This window comes from Eubalaena glacialis, chromosome 4 (genome assembly GCF_028564815.1).
Source record: "Eubalaena glacialis isolate mEubGla1 chromosome 4, mEubGla1.1.hap2.+ XY, whole genome shotgun sequence".
Classification (NCBI taxonomy): domain Eukaryota; kingdom Metazoa; phylum Chordata; class Mammalia; order Artiodactyla; family Balaenidae; genus Eubalaena; species Eubalaena glacialis.
The window spans coordinates 34,286,203-34,303,897 of NC_083719.1; the positions used below are offsets into that span (position 1 = coordinate 34,286,203).

The 17,695-nt window shown below is 36.0% G+C and overlaps 1 protein-coding gene across 1 annotated transcript in view; it reads right to left on the reverse strand.

Annotated features, from left to right (window-relative positions):
• C6 (complement C6) overlaps positions 1-14,340 on the reverse strand; it is an 89,031-nt gene extending 74,691 nt beyond the window's left edge. Inside the window, exons 1-5 of the mRNA XM_061187744.1 lie at positions 14,268-14,340; positions 8,547-8,709; positions 6,912-7,068; positions 5,490-5,634; positions 1,138-1,279 (exon numbers count right to left, since the gene is read on the reverse strand). Of these exons, the coding sequence (XP_061043727.1) occupies positions 1,138-1,279; positions 5,490-5,634; positions 6,912-7,068; positions 8,547-8,689 (587 nt within the window). The 5' untranslated portion in view covers positions 8,690-8,709; positions 14,268-14,340. The remainder of the gene's footprint in view (positions 1-1,137; positions 1,280-5,489; positions 5,635-6,911; positions 7,069-8,546; positions 8,710-14,267) is intronic.
• Positions 14,341-17,695: the final 3,355 nt, after the last annotated feature.

Below are 17,695 nucleotides of genomic sequence, written 5' to 3' on the forward strand. Positions count from 1 at the left end.
TTAGAATTTCTGAGCACTATTTAAAGATCAGGAGGAGGGTTGCATGGCCCACCAAGGTTTCTTCCATTACGTTCCCATCTCTAAGGTGGATATTGTCCCAAATCAGAATGAAATGGTAGAAATAACCCAGGTCTTGGAGTCTGAATTTGAATCCTATTCCTCCATTTACTAGCTGTTAAACTTGGACAGGTTATTTAATCTCACTGAGGCTCATTTTCCTGGTTTGTAAGTTGGGCAAGTAGAACCAGATGGTAATGCAGGTCTGATCTTCTGCGTTTAAACTGTACTGACCTATCCATACATCACATAGTCCATGTAAGAGGAAGTTTTGGACACCCTCGCCATGTTCACATCTCCTCTTACTCCCCTACCTTTTCACATCATTGTTTTTTTATCACCCTATTTTTTCTGTGTTTGCCTGACTCCTTTCCTTCTGGCTCTGTCTCCACTATTGGCTCAGGGCTTGCCTCTCATGCTTGAAGAATGGTTTTGCTTCTTTAGTGTTTTCACTTTCAATACACTCACAAGCATACTTTTTGATACTCTTTTTCCCATTGTCAGTAGGAGTTTTTGGCTGACGTTTTCTTCCAGGGAATGGAGAAGAAGGAAACGATTTCTGCACATTGATAAGAAGATGCTGTTGAAGCACTCTCATTGAAATCAACTCTAATTAGGAAATTTTAGGACCTAACGTCAAATCAGTTTGTAGTCTTCCAACATACAGATGTGGAGACTGCACATTTCTGAGTGGGTCCTCACCTTTTCAAGATATAGTCCCGGGAATCCACCCTGGTACCTCCCAGCTTGGCTGGCCTCCCACCAGTTTGCCCTGATCCCCTCTAGAGCTGTCAGAAGGTTATATAAGAATTAAAACAAACTATGTTTATGAAGTACTCACAGCATTGTCTGCTACGAACTAAATATGAAAATGCTAAATTCTTTTATTCCTTAGGAATGAGGATTATGGCCACGTGCTGCTTGAGCATGGTAGCCTAGTGCCAGGGACAGGGCTGGTGAGAGGAGTAAGAGGTTAATGAGGAATGTAGACAGTGGTGGGTCTCATTGCTTCATTGTTGCTTCCAACTCATTAGTTCTGAGATGGTCCTACTTCCCAAATGATAAAAAGATGGTACATACCCAGTGCCCATCAGCTGTACACTAGGGATGGGATTATACTGCCGTGAGCATACTGATTTTTTTCTCCCACAATTCCTTTCATCTGAATTGTCTCCACAATCATTTTCTCCATTGCATTCCAACTTGCTGGCAATGCAGCGACCTAGTCAAGAAACAGCAACATTGACAACAAATGGTCATTTAAGAAAGTATTTGCTGATTTGAAACATGAGTACTTTAAATTTCAAGGGAAGGTTGAGGGCAAGTTTTCATTATTTTTGACAAAAATTTAGGAAATATGGAAATTGAATGACAAACTGATGTTTTCCCTTATTTTTTAGGATTACAAGAGTCAGGATATAATTATTTAGTCATTATTGAACTCATTGTCTTAAATAAGAGAAATAATTCTGGAATCCCATTACCATTACAGTGAGCTTGCGGCAGAAATCATGTTCTGTAGGAGAAAATTAACTATCGGCTCAGAATTTTTTTTTTTTTTTGATTCAGGATAACAGACTCAAGGTCACTGTTTCTTTCAAAAAAAACTATAATTTCACACACACACGTCTACTGGTACACATAACAATGTGGCTGAATGTCTGAAATTTTATGTTGGGTGAAATAAGCCCGACACAGAAGAGTCATGCCATTTGAATCCTTTATCTGATGTTCAACTACAAGGAGAGGGATTAACTGGAAAGAGGAAAGAAGGAACTTTTTGGGTTTATGGAGATTTTCTGTACCTTGATTGGAGGTTGTTTACATGGGTGTATATATTTGTCAAAATCAAATTGCACACTTACTATCTGTGTATTTTACTATACATAATTACTACATATTTTAATCTAGACATTCACTGTTTATGATTACTGTTAATTGTTTCACTGCATATAATTTACTATATATAACTTTTTTTTGGACAAATTAAATGCCTAGGTACTACAGTATTAGGTAGCAGTTTGAGTGAATTTAGAAAATAGTACCAACTCCATGTACCCAGACAATTCCCTTCCTTTTTAAACTTGATGAATTTCATAAGGATCCTAGGAATCAGTATGTGCCTATATATTACCGAAATTGAAATGCTTTATGTACAATGACAGATACCCCTTCTCCTGCCCCTCAGCCTCTTGCCTATAGTTAAGGATGCTGGCATCTGTACCATTACGTACAGGTCTCACTGACAATGATTAAATGTTTTACTCAGGATTATCTGCTTACCTATTTTAAATTGTGATCAACCTCTCACTACAGCTATGCATGACTATTTGGACTAACTGAAATGCTTGGGGAAATTGGGTATTCTGTTGAATTAAATTTTTGTACTAATAGGGAGTTCCCTAGAAAGTACTTAGTTTTTTGGTTAATAATATTCAGTAAGAAGGTAGAATGTAATGAAAGTAATTAAGTCCTCCTTTGATTATTCAAAATCTTGTATCGAGACCATTATTATAGTTCTGAGCATCATAAACATACAAGACTGAAAATACAGAGGGAATTGAATTCCTGTCATTCCCAAGATATAACCTGAAAGACGCTCTGTTTTTAAAACAGCACATCTCTAGTTTTTCTGTTTGCTTTTCTTAGGGCAGAGCAGAATGGGTAATTTAGTATGCAATAGAGAGGCTTTTCCTAAAGAAAAAGAAAGGACAAATATTACAGTTTTTAAAAGTTTTGAACCTAGCACTCACAAATTTGAACAAAAGCTAATTTTTGATACAGTTACATTAAAAAATATCCCTTTTTACCAGGTGGAGGTAGGGATACACATGTAAGGTACAGTTCTCATTAACCTAGGTTTGTGATCAGGGTACCAGATATGTTAGGAATTCTATTCATTTGGTACTTCTGGGGATATTAGAGAGGATTTATTAGCAAGGGTAGGGATGAAAGCAAGAGGAATTCTCTTCAGTGATGTTTAGGAATGGGTGACAGGAGTGATATAGGTCTGTGATGGGACACAGCTGAGAATGATTCCAGGCCTTGGAAACACAAAGGAATAGGAAGCACAAGGGGAGAGAGATTGTAAGCCATAAATATATCCTATACCAAAGAAGGAATGGGAAAAATGAAGGGAAGTTCGGATAGTACAGGATTTGTAGAAGTCAGCATGCTTTAGCCAGCACATGCATATATATCTTTACACCTGGAACTATGTAGTCATTTGAATTGTACATGATTTTCCTATTTACTTGAACTGATTTGTGTTACTACAATAGTATATTATTTTTATAACTAGTTGCAAATTCTCATCTTTATGCTTAAAGTTACAACTTTGAGAGAGGAGTTGGCATAGTGCATGGGGATTATCCTCATGGGTACTTTTCAAAGATCCATGTATACATTAAAGTAATATATTTAGTCTTGGGGGACTCTGAAGATGCAATCATGAGAGAGGAAGGGAAAGATAGACATTTTTTGATGTTGTTGTTAATTGAGCCAGACATCATTCTGAGTATCCTGAGTCAGACAAATAATGGTCCATTCAACATTTTATTCCCTTTCAGAGTGGCATTAGTGGATGTTTCTAGGAGAGCACAGTGGTATATCATCTTCAGTGGAATATTTAACAACCAATAGGCCATGGCACCACTCAATCAGAATGGATTCCAACCATATTTGTGCCAGGGATTAGCTAGTTAGTGGTTGGATCCTGGGAAGATCTAGGGATTCTTGGTGAAGGGATCTGGACAGTAGGGCAGAGGTCACTAAGAGACCTCAGGGTAGCAGCTGCTTACCAATCATTACAGATGTATTTCAACAGTTCAGTTTATATCACTAGTTATGGACATATTGCTGATGAACTAGAGATCAGTTGTGCCTATACCACTAACTTTCTTGAAATCCCTCATTATGAATTGTTAGCTCATGGATGTATCTAAAGCCTTCTCAAACTTGTGGATATTTTTGGCCTAAACAAAGCTCTTTTGTAATAAATCTCATAGATTTATCATCTATTGAATAAAAGAGTTCTTCCTGGTAATCTGTTCTAAAAACTACCCTTCAAGCTTCAAATAGTTGTGCTTCAGTTCTAAATTTTTATCTTAATATTCTGGTTATAATGCTAAGGTCTGCATTCCCCTGAGCCATTGCCATCAAGATTTTTCTTATATTCCCTCTTTTGTCAATATGTGACATGACCTTATTTTTGTAGGCATAATGTCTATCTCCCTACCCACGTCCCACCCTCACATCTCAGGTTTGGGGGATGAGGCACAGAGGGAAAACCCTGGCACCAGCATTCCTGCCTGACATTCAGAAAAGATTGGCAAAGCTGAAGGCAGGAAGCAAGGCGTAAGAAGAGAGAAATATTAGACCCAAGTCTAGGGTCAATTTTCTATAGGAATTTGAAATCTGCTATTTAGTTCTAAATACTTTTCAGTGTATCTCAGAGTACACAGAAATGATGGGATTTTATTCATTTGAACTCTAATTTTAACTTTAAATTGACTATTTATATAAGAAATCAGTGAACTATGGCCCATGGACGAACACTGACCTGCCACTTGCTCTTGTAAATAAAATTCTATTGGAACACAACCATGCTCAATTGTTTATCTACTGTCTATGGCAGCTTTGATGCTAAGATGCCAGAGTTGAATAGCTGCTGCATAGACCGTATGACCAGCAAAGCCTAAAATATTTACCATCTGGACCTTTCCTGAAAAAGTGTGTAGAAATCTCATCTAGACTGTTCAAAGTGTTGAGCTTTGGAGAGCCATTAATTAGCAAGAGAATACATAGATTAAGCGGTATATTCAAAATTTGATTATAATCTAATGATACTTAAATATCAAAATTTACAAATCTGAATGAGAATTGGACTTGAAGGGAACATTGCCACCATTTAAATCATTTTCAACTTCCTCTTCTGCCAATTACCTTTGGAGTCATTCAATGGACCACACCAGAAAATTTGTCACATCATCTCTAGTCATCCCCTTGACATACTATCTTAGTTTTAATATTCTTATCTTAATAAACTATATTAAAATTTTAAAAATCTGTCACTCCTTTTCAATTGCTTATTCTGAGTCTAGATTTGTGCTTATTAATAGCCGATTTTTAGAAGTATCTGCCTCTTCCTCCGTTTCCTCCTCCTCATTCTCTTCCTACTGCTGTATCACAGTGTCGGAACCTGGGAGTGGTACTTGATGAGCAAATGAATCAAGTAAGTGGTCAAGATGATTATAGCTTGAAAGCTGTAATTTTACACATGAATAGCATGTAATTGGGAGCATAACACCCCTGTCCCCACAGGCTTAAAATATGGTGGGACTTCTCTATCATGACTTTCACTGGGAGTCAATTGGAATAAATTTATTTAGTCATTTTTAATGAAGACTGAACATTTTCCAAAAGTACATTACCACTGTCACAGCGGAACTTATTCCTGCAGTCAACCTCTTCAATTTTGCAGAGCTTAGATGGGATGCATGGTTGAAAGGTCATGAGGGGCTCAGTACAGGGTTGTCCTCCAAACTGACTGGGGCGCAAGATGGACCTAACTTTAAACTGAAAGAAAAGGAGAGAAAGGTGAGTAACTGAGGCTGGGTCAAAGCCAAAAACTATCTAAGAAAACTGGGCTTCTCAATCACAGTAGTGATTTTTCCTATAGTGGCGTTTGCTGAATTAAATAATGACTTTTTCCAGTTCTATTATTGTGTGTCCTTAGGGAAGTCAATACTTTTTGGATCTCACTTTTCCAACCAGTAAAATGAGGAACTGGGATAAAAGATTTCTTAAGATTTCTAACTCTGAAATCATATGATTCTAAACTGAATAGAAATCAAATGCACACATATTTACTGAGCGTGTCCTGAGTGCAATAAATCTTCCAGGTAATAACAGTAGCTCTTTTATTCCTCAAAGATAGTGTACTGTGATAAATGTGAAAGGATTTGGGGGCTCTTTTGCATGAGGAAGTCACCATGGAAACCAGGGCTGACACATTCTCCACACTTTAAAAGATTTTAAACAGGCAGTAGTAAAACAAAGAGTCAGAGAAGGAAAGAAATAGGACAGGATTAAAAAGTACTGACTTTGAAGTCAGAAAAATCCAAGTTCAAAATGTAGTCTTCTATTCATTAGTGGTGTATTCTTGGGCAAATTACTTGACCCCTAATGAGCTGTAACTTCCTCATCTATAAAATGGGTAGAAAAACAATGTGATGTGAAGTTTGAATAAGGTGATGTACGTAAAGGGCCTAGAACAATTTCTCTCAGAGAGTGGGTGCTCCAATAATGAGTTCTTTTTACTTCCTTGATGTCTGAATGCTTAGCCCCTGACCTGACTGGGGTTCGCATGGGCCAGTGTCCTTACAGGAATGAGCTTGAGATGGGTAAATATTGCAGCTGGGAACAATAAACAAATAGAGGGACTTTCCCATGGGGAGAGGGAAATTAGAGGAAAGGCAAGGAGTCATTTTAATTAATGCCCCTCATTTCTGTCTGATTTTAAACCTTGGACTGAAATCCCCATTTTTTAGCACTTGTTTTTGCTTTGTGAGCTCTCAGAGGGCACAGGCAGTGGAATTCAGAGCTGGGCAAGTGCAATACCAATTCTGGGGGGAAGAACATTTTTTTGGTGTTCACATGACGATAAACCATGCAAAATGAATCCTCCCTCCCCCCAAAATGTTGCTAAATGGAATTTTCCTTCAGTGGAAGCTGGGACAGTTTATTTTCAAATATTGGAGAAATTCAGCATTTCTATGACTGTTGAGTCTGTCAGGGAATTTGAGAACTTTATTGTGATTCTGATTTCCTGAATATACCCGCATGTCACCTACCTGTTTTTCAACACAAGGGTCACAGTCTGACCACGGTCCATAATCTCCCAGGAGGCAATTGATAGGGCAAGTTTGCCAGTTACATTCTCTGGTCTCCCGCTTGGTGCAAAGCTGGTCGCAAAAATTTTCCAGATAGTACTGATTCACAACGATTTGTCTGTAACAGTGAGGAAAAAGCTACTTAGAATGAGTATATTCATTGTGGCTCCAGCTCCATAAGAAAAAGATCATTGACTCAATTACAGTGAATACAAGGAAAGAAGGTTTTCATGGAAAATCAGGCAGTGTGGCATGTGTGCAATTCTTACCACTTACTGGAACTCAGCACTGGGTCCATAATTTGTTGGGCCCTGTGCAAAATGGAAACGGGGGGGCCTCACGTTCAAAGCTTACTAAGAATTTCAAGAAAATGACTGCAGAGCATTAAGCCAAGCACAGAGCTCTTCTCGGTGTGCGGTCCTGTGTGACTGCACAGGTCACACGTCCATGAAGCTGGCCCTGACTGAATTCCTGGAAGGGACTGAAAGGGAAAGAAAAGGAAGAAGAAAGTTTCTGCAAATTGCTTAAAAGATGACAACACAGGGTGATAAATACAATGATTGAGATAGAGCCAGAGTGCCGTGGGCCCAAAGATTAAAGGAGAAAGTGACATGAGAGATACATTTTGAAAAATTCATGTGAATTTCCCAGGCAAGAAAGGGAAGGGCATTCAGAAGGAAGATCGTGTGCAAAGATTAGAGGTGGAGGAGTATGACACGTCTATGAAGGAACTTGTGGGACGGACCTGAGAAGTGCATAATTGAGAGGGATGGAATATATTGTGGTACTTTATTTGGTAGGCAGTAGAGAGCTACTGAGGGACTCTTGAGTAGAGAAGTATTATAAACAAATCTGTTCTTACATCCTTCGTGGATGGTTTATTGGGGCAGTCAGTTGGTGATTTAATGACACTCACACTACATATGTAAAAATAGTTTTCTAAAATAGATCTCAAAAAAGTGCTGTAACAGTTAAAACACATTAAATATATGCCTTTCTCCTCCAAGTCATGTGTGCATCTTCATGGAATAGAAATATCTAACAGATTTCAAGAAACTGTGGGGGATGAGTAGTCTGAATTGATGAAAAGGCTGAATTATTAAATGTTATCAAGCAAACACAGTTTCTTGCCTTCTGGTCCATGACGACAATCAAGCTAATAGCTAGCAGTGCTCCTCAATTGAGGTCCTGTTAGACTCAGTTGAATGAGTAGAAAATTCTCTATAATTAACTCTCTAACTGTAGGCAAGCAGAGTTATGTGCTGATTGAAAAAAAGCCTGAGTAGTGATTCTAAGTAAGTTAGTCAACTGAAAATATTGCACAGATTCTTAATTAAATTTCTTTGAAACACCTCAATTTTTATGGAGAACAAAAGTAGACTCCATTTCAACCGTATGTGGAAAAGACCTCAAATGACATCCAAATTCATGAATTCTTTTCAAAATTAAAAAAAAAAATTACGGATTATACTCTGCAAAAATTATACTTCTAGATATATTTTTTTCCCCATCGCTTAGTGTGGCACTTTTGATTTTGCTAACTCTGTCCTTGAGGTTTCACAGGGCACAAAGACAAGCTACAAAGTCCACACCCACCTCTGTCTGGTCTGGGTTCCAGAATTGCAGGTTTTGGAGCAGCTGGACCACTGAGTCCATGGGTAATGATCACAGAAACAGGCTTGGCCCTTGTCAATCAGAGCACTCAGCAGGATGAAATATAAGACGGAGTGTCTGGCCATGCCTGGAGAGCCTCCAGACCCTGAAAAGAAATGATAGAAAACATACCAAACATCTGTGAGGTAAAACTTTACAGGTCATTCTCAGTTACAACCTCAAATATGATCTTAGAAAACATCTTGCCTTCCTTAAGGCAAAGTAACACCTGTAAATTCACATGCTTATGAGTATACATGTTATTTCTAAAGATTTTTAGGGTAGACATTCCCATAGTTACAAACCCTAGTACTAGTAAGTTTCTCTGAACTGTTAGTGATAGGCTACAAGACAAACTATGTAGTATATATTTGTATCTCATTTCATTCCTAAATGGGAATTTTTATATAATCTTATACTTTTCAAAATAACTGCTTATTGTGTGTGGACAGTGCCCTCAAGTACTACCTAGTACTACCTTTCCTTTTTTCATACTTTTCTGGGCCTGGAGAAGGACTTTGGAACCCTTCTTTTTGAAGCTCTATTTACTTTTCTGGCACCTTGGAAGCTTGTTAAAGAGAGTTCACTGTCCAACTATCTCTACTTTTAGAGTCATAGAAGTTAGAGCTGGAACGGATCTTTGAAACCTTCAGATTAAACTGCCTCATCTTATGGATGATGAGACTGAGGCTTAAGCAGGAACAATAAGGTTGAGACTACGTGACAAGTAACAGCCCAAGACTCCTCATTCTTGGATGAGATGCATTCCTTCATTAAATTTCTAATAACGCTAACTAGTGTTCCTGGAGCATCTAGATGCTTGGAACTCCACTACCCAGAACACAAGAGGGTTTATTCAGATGTGGCGGAATGCCAGAGAAAACTTGGACCAGTGGTTCCTCATGTGCTGTGGAGCCTTGAGGATCTGTGTGTTATTGGATGGAAATTGCAAAACCGTTATCTGCCCTCCCAATATTGCCATTTTGATTTTTGTATCTCTAACAAAACACACAACATGGTTAAATATGTACAGAAAATGCTGCTGTAATTAGTATAGTAACTTCCATTTAAAGAAATATTAATAGAATGCCATTCACCTAATTTCTCTGTGTCTCAGTTTTATTATCCATAACATAGGAATAACACTTTTACCTTCTTCATAAGACTTTTGTTAGGATTCAGTAAGAAGAAAATTCATGTAAAGTGCTTAGAACAATCCTTGGTATAGAATCATCACTCAATAAATATTAGTTTTTCAAAAGAGTAGTAACACTTGAGTGTTTCAAATTTAATTATAGCTATCGGTCATGAATTTTTCAAAATTATGGGCTCCTCAAATTACAGCAAGAATCATGTGAAAATTGAAAATATGTTTTGATGTTAAATAAGACTATTCATGTTTAACATGATTTAGAAATATGGCTTTAGTTACTTTTCATCTTACAAATAAAATCAGATCCCTGACCATCTTTTTTGAAATTACAGTTTCCCACCAGTGTTTCCTATCTTCCTTCACTGCTTTATTTTTCTCTGTTATTCATACCTTCCTAATATATAAATTACTATGTAACTTAAATAAATATCTCCTCTTTCCTTTCTCCTTCTTCACTAGAATATGAACACCATGACAGTTGATCTTTTTTGTCTGTTTTGTTCATTTCAGCATTTAGAAGAATGAGAGCAAGCATACCACGTAATGAATAAATGTTGTAGAATTGAGTCTAGGAAACAGTTTAGAAACGGGTTTTGATGAAATCTGAATAATGTAATTTAAGTCCATAATTACAGCCACTTCTGTAATATTATTCTCAAAAATTCTGCCAGATTAAGGATATTTCATAGACTAGAAATGAACTTGTCTGTTCAGTTGTCACCCATTGTTTCAGCAATAGCATAACTGGTTTACTTCTAGTTTGTTGTAATAGTTGATTGAAATAAAAAACTAGATCTCTTGAGATTCAAATTTATTTTTAGAACACCGTAATATATTAAGTTAGTCTGCCTCTTATTTATTTGATAATATTTATTGTGTTCTAAAATATATAGAAATGCATGAAGAAGAAAATTAAGATGATTTATTATATAACCAACCAGAAAAATTCTGCTGACATTTAAAAAATACATATAATATACGCCTGCATTTGAAAATTTTAAAAAGAACAGAAAGAAAAATGTAACACCTGAGGTCTCTTCTACCTATAGCCAGAACCTCTTCCTACACATAATCAGTTTTCTCTTTTTATAAGTAGCAAATGGAGGGAAAATTCTTCCACACATCCCCTTACACATATACATGTATGCATGTTCTTTAAATATATACACAAAAAAGAAGTATGATGTATATTACTCTGTACTTTGTTTTTCACTTCACAATATGCTTTAAAGATATTTCCATATTAATAGATGTATATCTACTTCATTCTTTTTCCCCTAGCATTTTTTTTTTAAATTTTATTTATTTATTTGGCTACGTTGGGTCTTTGTTGCTGCACTTGGGCTTTCTCTAGTTGAGGCGAACAGGGGCTACTCTTTGTTGCAGTGCCTGGTCTTCTCATTGTGGTGGCTTCTCTTGTTTTGGAGCACGGGCTCTAGGCACATGGGCTTCAGTAGTTGCAGCACACAGGCTCAGTAGTTGCAGCATGTGGGCCCTAGAGTGCACGGGCTTCAGTAGTTGTGGTGTGTGGGCTCAGTAGTTGTGGCACATGGGCTCAGTAGTGCTGGCTCACAGGCTCTAGAGCACAGGCTCAGTAGTTGTGGCGCAGGGGCTTAGTTGCTCCATGGCATGTGGGAATCTTCCTGGACCAGGGATTGAACCGGTGTACCCTGCATTGGCAGGCATATTCTTAACCACTGTGCCACCAGGGAAGTCCTATCTACTTCATTATTTTTAATGACTGCATAGTTTTATACTATATAGATGTATTATACTGAATTTAACCATTATTCTAACTGTAGACATTTAGTATACATACATAATGCAATAAACATCTTTATATTATATCTTAGCATACTTTTGTAGTATATCCTGGGACCAACAAATATTCCTAGCAGTAGAATGGCTCAGTCAAATGATATGAATTTTAAAATATTGATAGATTTTGCCAAATTGCCCTACTGAAATATGGCTCCCTCAAAAGTCTCAGAGGATGAGTTAAAATTATATTTTAATGTGGTTACTTTATGTTTTTTTATTTGGATGAAAGGATACTTCAGTTAAAAAAATGAGTCTCCTCATTTTATAAATCTTCATTCAAGCCAAGAGTTTGAGGTCAGATATAAGAATTCTCTAAAAAAAAATTTTTTTCTCCATTATGCTCAGAAGTTAGAGCATTTCTTTTTTTTTTTTTTTTATAGTTCAGCTTTTTTTTTTTAAACTTTGGGTTTATTTTATTTATTTATTTATTTATTTATGGCTGTGTTGGGTCTTCGTTTCTGTGCGAGGGCTTTCTCTAGTTGCGGCGAGCGTGGGCCACTCTTCATTGCGGTGCGCGGGCCTCTCACTATCGCGGCCTCTCTTGTTGCGGAGCACAGGCTCCAGACGCGCAGGCTCAGTAATTGTGGCTCACGGGCCTAGTTGCTCCACGGCATGTGGGATCTTCCCAGACCAGGGCTCGAACCCGTGTCCCCTGCATTGGCAGGCAGATTCTCAACCACTGCGCCACCAGGGAAGCCCCTAGAGCATTTCTTCATAATAAATTGGTAAGCATTTAAATTTTTAAAAAATTTTTAATTGAAGTATAGTTGAACTACAATGTTGTGTTAGTTTCTGGCATACAGCAAAGTGGTTCAGTTATATATACATAACTGAATATATATATATATATATTTACTCTTTTTCAGATTCTTTTCCATTATGGTTTATTACAGGATATTGAGTATAGTTCCCTGAGCTATACAGTATGACCTTGTTGTTTATCTACTTTATATATAGTAGTTTGTATCTGCTAAACCCAAGTTCCTAATTTATCCCTCACCTACCCTTTTTCCCCTTGGGTAACCATAAGTTTGTTTTCTATGTCTGTAAGTCTGTTTCTGTTTTGTAAATAAGTTCATTTGTATCATATTTTAGATTCCACATATAAGTGATATCATAGGGTATTTGTCTTTCTCTTTCTGACTTACTTCACTTAGTATGTAAGTCAGTAAGCATTTTTAAACTGTCCTACAAGCTCAGATAAAAATGCTAGAATAAAAGCAACTAAATCCACTGACATATGGCTGAATATACCCTTCAATTTAAAGTGGAATTGACACACATTTGAGTATCCATTGAGTGAGATAAAAAGAAATGGAATTCATTATCATTGTCTGGGGAGGGTAGAGAGAAACTGAAGATGCTCCCCATGATTTTTATCCAAGCTTTTTTATCCAACTCATAGATAAGCTGCTATGGCCCTAAGCTATTTCAATCATAAAAAAGAGAGGCTCCTTTAAAGACCACTGCACTTGCCTGCCAATTTTATTTCACTGGTATGTAACTCACCTTTTCTGGTTTTCTTCAGCAGCACAGAACCATAGACTTTGGGACAAGAATGTCCAGAAATTAGGCTGTGATCAGGCCAAATACATAGTATGAGTCCTATACCCTATACATCAGACCCAAGTTGAGATTGAATGGTTTTCAACTGTCTTCAGGGCCCTTGGGAGCTGAGGCTCCTAAACAATGTGAAGTTTCCCTGTTAATCACTAGACAGACCACCACCCCATCCCCCCAACCCCAAATTGGGATCTTCTCATATAGGAACTGCTTCAGCAAGGAAACTTAAAAGAGGGGTTTTTGTTGTTGTTTGTTTTTCTTATTAAATTTTGAACAGATAGATATTTTCCAGAATAATTCAATTGTAGAGAAAACAAATTCTTAAAGTATTTTTTGGAATCAGCATGTAAACAATAGGTAGAAGTTGAATTACAAGAGATTACTAGTTCTCAATTCTCAGCAGACGCTATCTGTTTTAACTTCCAAAAGCTTGAAAAATATAGGGGGATTTTATTCCAATTATAATCAAAAACTGCAAGAACAGAACTCATGTAAAATATTCTGATCTCTTCTTTGGCTATAGTATTCTGAGACAATTTGGAAAATGCTAAAATGAAGATGGTAATGCCAAAGCTTCTTATTTGAGGAGATGCTAATAAAAGAGCTAATTGGTAGCTTCTCTTTTTATAACATTTTATTGTTATAAGGAAAAATTGTTTTATGTTAAAATGATAATTTTCATTCAAATAAAAAGAATTATTTCTCTTATTTTTTTATTAGCATAGCCCAGCATCTAATATCAAATGCTTCCTTATTTATTAATTTTCAACATCTCTAGGCATTTTGGAGATATCTAAACTTTCATGCAGGCATTATACCCATTACCATACAATTTTCTTATAAACATGGAACAAAAAGAATGTTCAGTGAATAGAGGAAGATAGTTATGAAAAATCTTCCACTGCAGTAACATAGTAGAAGAGCAGCAGTTCTGCAGTTTTCTCATAATTGTCATCCGCTCTTGAACTCTAAAAATTAGTGATCCCATTGAACCATTGAAGATGGCTTTTGTGAGCATTTGGAGAATTCTAGCACAGGATGAAATCCATTTTATTCTGACCTGTCACCTTCCCACATCCTTGACTTACATGAATGATTTGTCCCTAAGGCAGTTCAGCACATCTTACCCGACGGGTTCAGAGGATGCTCTAGTTTGCCCCCAACTGCAGGTTCTTCCTTTCCATCTCCTTGTAAATGTCTTGAATCTCTTATTTCTTATTTTTTCCTTCCACACATGCCCTGGAAGCCCAAGAAATTATATTTACCACTGCTAGGGCAGGCTGGGGAGCTCTGGCACATGACTAGTCTTTGGCTAAAGGGTATGTTTGTTTTACTTTTAACTGTAGCTTAGCTCATAGAAAAACTTGATTTCACCAAGACAGCTCTCTGCAAGGACACTTCTTTAAGAAATATAAATATTTTGGTTCTTTTGAGGATTAAGCAAAATAGTTATATCTTATATTAAAAGAAAGACAAATAGCTATAAGCTCTTATGTTTTTTCATGCATGATAGGGTAAGTTTGTTAGAAACATGATCTATGATTTTGAAATATTAAGAATACAAAGGAGATCATTATGTCACTCACCTTAAACAGAGTTTGTGGTATCCAGGGAACTAATCTGCAATGGCTAAGGAAACAATAGGTACTCACAGTGAAAAGGGTTTATAAGACAATCCAAACAAGTCTTTTTTCCCCATTGTTAACTAACACAAGTCATGTCCCAGAGATCTAACAACACCTAGAGTGCTGTTAAAATAAACATTCCCTAGAAACTCTGGACTTTGCAAATGATCACTTCAACCAGCAGTAACCCTGCAACTCTTCAGAGTGAGATATTGCACAGGGTCCTGATTTTTCAATGATTTTCCCGTTCAAGGAATATTGTAATGTGTATTGCTACTGAAAAGTTTCTGACTTCATTTCGAAAAACTTTTAGAATAAATTGTTTAAAATTGCCTTGCTCTTTAAGAATTTGTCCATTTAATTTAAAAAATATAGATTTTTTCTGACTATATAATATTTATTGAGAAAGATTTAGAAAATGTGGAAAAGTATGAAGAAGAAAAGTAAAATCATTTTTTATAAACAGACAAAACCACTATTAATATTTGGAGTAAATACTTCCAGTCATATAATATGTATGTGTATGTGTCTCTCTGTGTAAGTATACACATTCAAAGGAATGTGTATATATATATATAAAATATAAAACATGATATATAATTTTGTGACAGCATATATTTTTAAAAAGATTTAAATGCACAGAATTTATCACATTCCACAGTTTATAGAACCATATCGTCATTGGTCTGTGCAAGATCTTTTACTTTATTTCACTATTTTCCCCCATGATCTTGTTTCATTTCTTTTCCCAGATTAGTTATGTGTTAGTGTATTTCATGTTTGTCCTTACATATGATTATTTAGATATATGTGTTTATATCTTAAAAATACAAAGTATCATTTTCCATGTGTATTTTTATAATTTACACAAATGGTATTTTGCTTAAAGTTTTATTTGATTTCTTACTTTCTTCATTCAACATTATGCTTCTGAGCCTTATTCAGTGTAAATCTACTGGAACACAGACATTCATTGTATCAACTACATTTTATTTATCCACTCTTTTAGCAGGTATTTTTGTTGGCTTCAACTCTCTGCAGTTATAAACACAATTTGCTCTTTCCTTGTGAACCTGTGAGAAAATTCCTAAAGACTTCCAGGTTGCTCTTCAGAAAAACTATACACGTTTACACACTTACCAGCAGTCTATGTGGACTTCTTACTAGCATGTTTTTTTAACCCACCTACTGATATTACCTCTGATGCATGTAAAGTGGTATCTCAGGATTGTTTAAGTAGCATATCTCTGATCAGTAGTGAACTTCAGTATCCCATTCTCACCAGACATTCTGGCTTTCTATCTGTGAATTAACAATTCATATTCTCTGATTATTTTCCTATTGTGCTCCTTTATATTTTTGTTGCCTGATTTTCAGGTGTGCCCCGTACATTCTAGGTATTAGTGTCTTGTAAGATTTGGATTTTACAGATCTCTCTTCTCTCGGTCTGTCACCTATGTATTAGTTTTATCTATGGTATCTTTGATTAATGAGAAAATCTTAATTTTAATGTAATTTAATTTGTCTATTTTCCCCTAATAATTTTTGCTTTGGATAGTTTTTCTTTTGCTTAAGAAATCATTTTGTTTAAGAAATCTAAAGTCACAGATATAGTCCCAAATTTTCTTCAGTTAATCCTATAGTTTTATATTTCAGAAATCCTCTTTAGTTCTCTATAGTTACACTGTATTTTTATAAATGGTATGAGGTAGAATAAAGTAAATGAAACAAAACCCAAAACACTTGTAGTTAATATCATAGTTAGTGGAAAAATATTGAACCTTTTCTTCCTAAGGCCAGAACAGAGATGCCCGGTATCACCACTTTTATTCAATACTGTACTGGAGATCTTATCCAGTGCAACAAGGAAGGAAAAAAAAGGTATTATACTGAAAAAAAAGTAAAGAAAATGGTATTACTTACAGACAGAATGATTGTGTACATAGAAAATCCAAAAAGAGTTACAGATACATGTTAGAATTAACAAATGAATTTAGTAAGATTACTAGATACAACTTTATTACAGAAAAAATTATTTCTGTATCCCAGCAAAACCAAATAAAATATTTAATCTGGAAAGACTTAAAATAGCAATGGTCAAATGGGATCTTTAAATCTAATGACAATTATGATTCTATGAAAGGTTCACAGTATAGCTTGAGATTTGCTAATATGGGTAATTATGCTAAGGTGAAGTGAAACAAAATAGTGCAATAGAAAAAAGGAAAAAAGAAAACTAGGGCTTGAGAATGTGGAGACATATTTTACTCTTGATTCTGCAATAACCAGCTAGGTGACTTTCAACAAGTCACTTTACTTCATTGAAACTGTTCCCTTATTTGTAAAATAAATGTTTTTCAAACTTTTTTTCAAAACAATAAAAACCTCCTTTAAAAATACTAATTATATCCTTAATATAGAAAATGGCTAAAACAAACATTCTTCAGAAAAATTAAACTTTCACCAAGTGGCGGGGAGTGATTATTTCAGTGGGTATAAAGATTCGTAGAAGCAGAGAAGGGAGCCAGTACTCCAAGATATCATGCTTTAACATGCATGGTAGTAACTTACCCAAGACCAAAGCAAGTCAGACCGAGAATACAGGTCTGTTTTCTTTCTCCTATACTGTACTGAGACTTTAAAGATTGAAAATTTAAGCTAGGAAGGAAGAGTGGTGCGTTGCAGACCTGTGTTGAAGACACTTGGGGCTGGTGTAGCAATTTCACCCATGAGTATCTGAGACAATAAAGATGAGAGAAAATATTTTAGGACTGAGCAAGAAAATATATCCTTTAAGTGTGTGTACTTCTTCTAGGTGGTTCTCTGAGTCCCTAAAATTTAAATACATTTTCCCTCAGGTCATGGTGTTTGGAGTTAAGGGAAAATACTAAAAGTCAGACCCTGGAGAGGCAAGTGTCAGGAGCCAATAG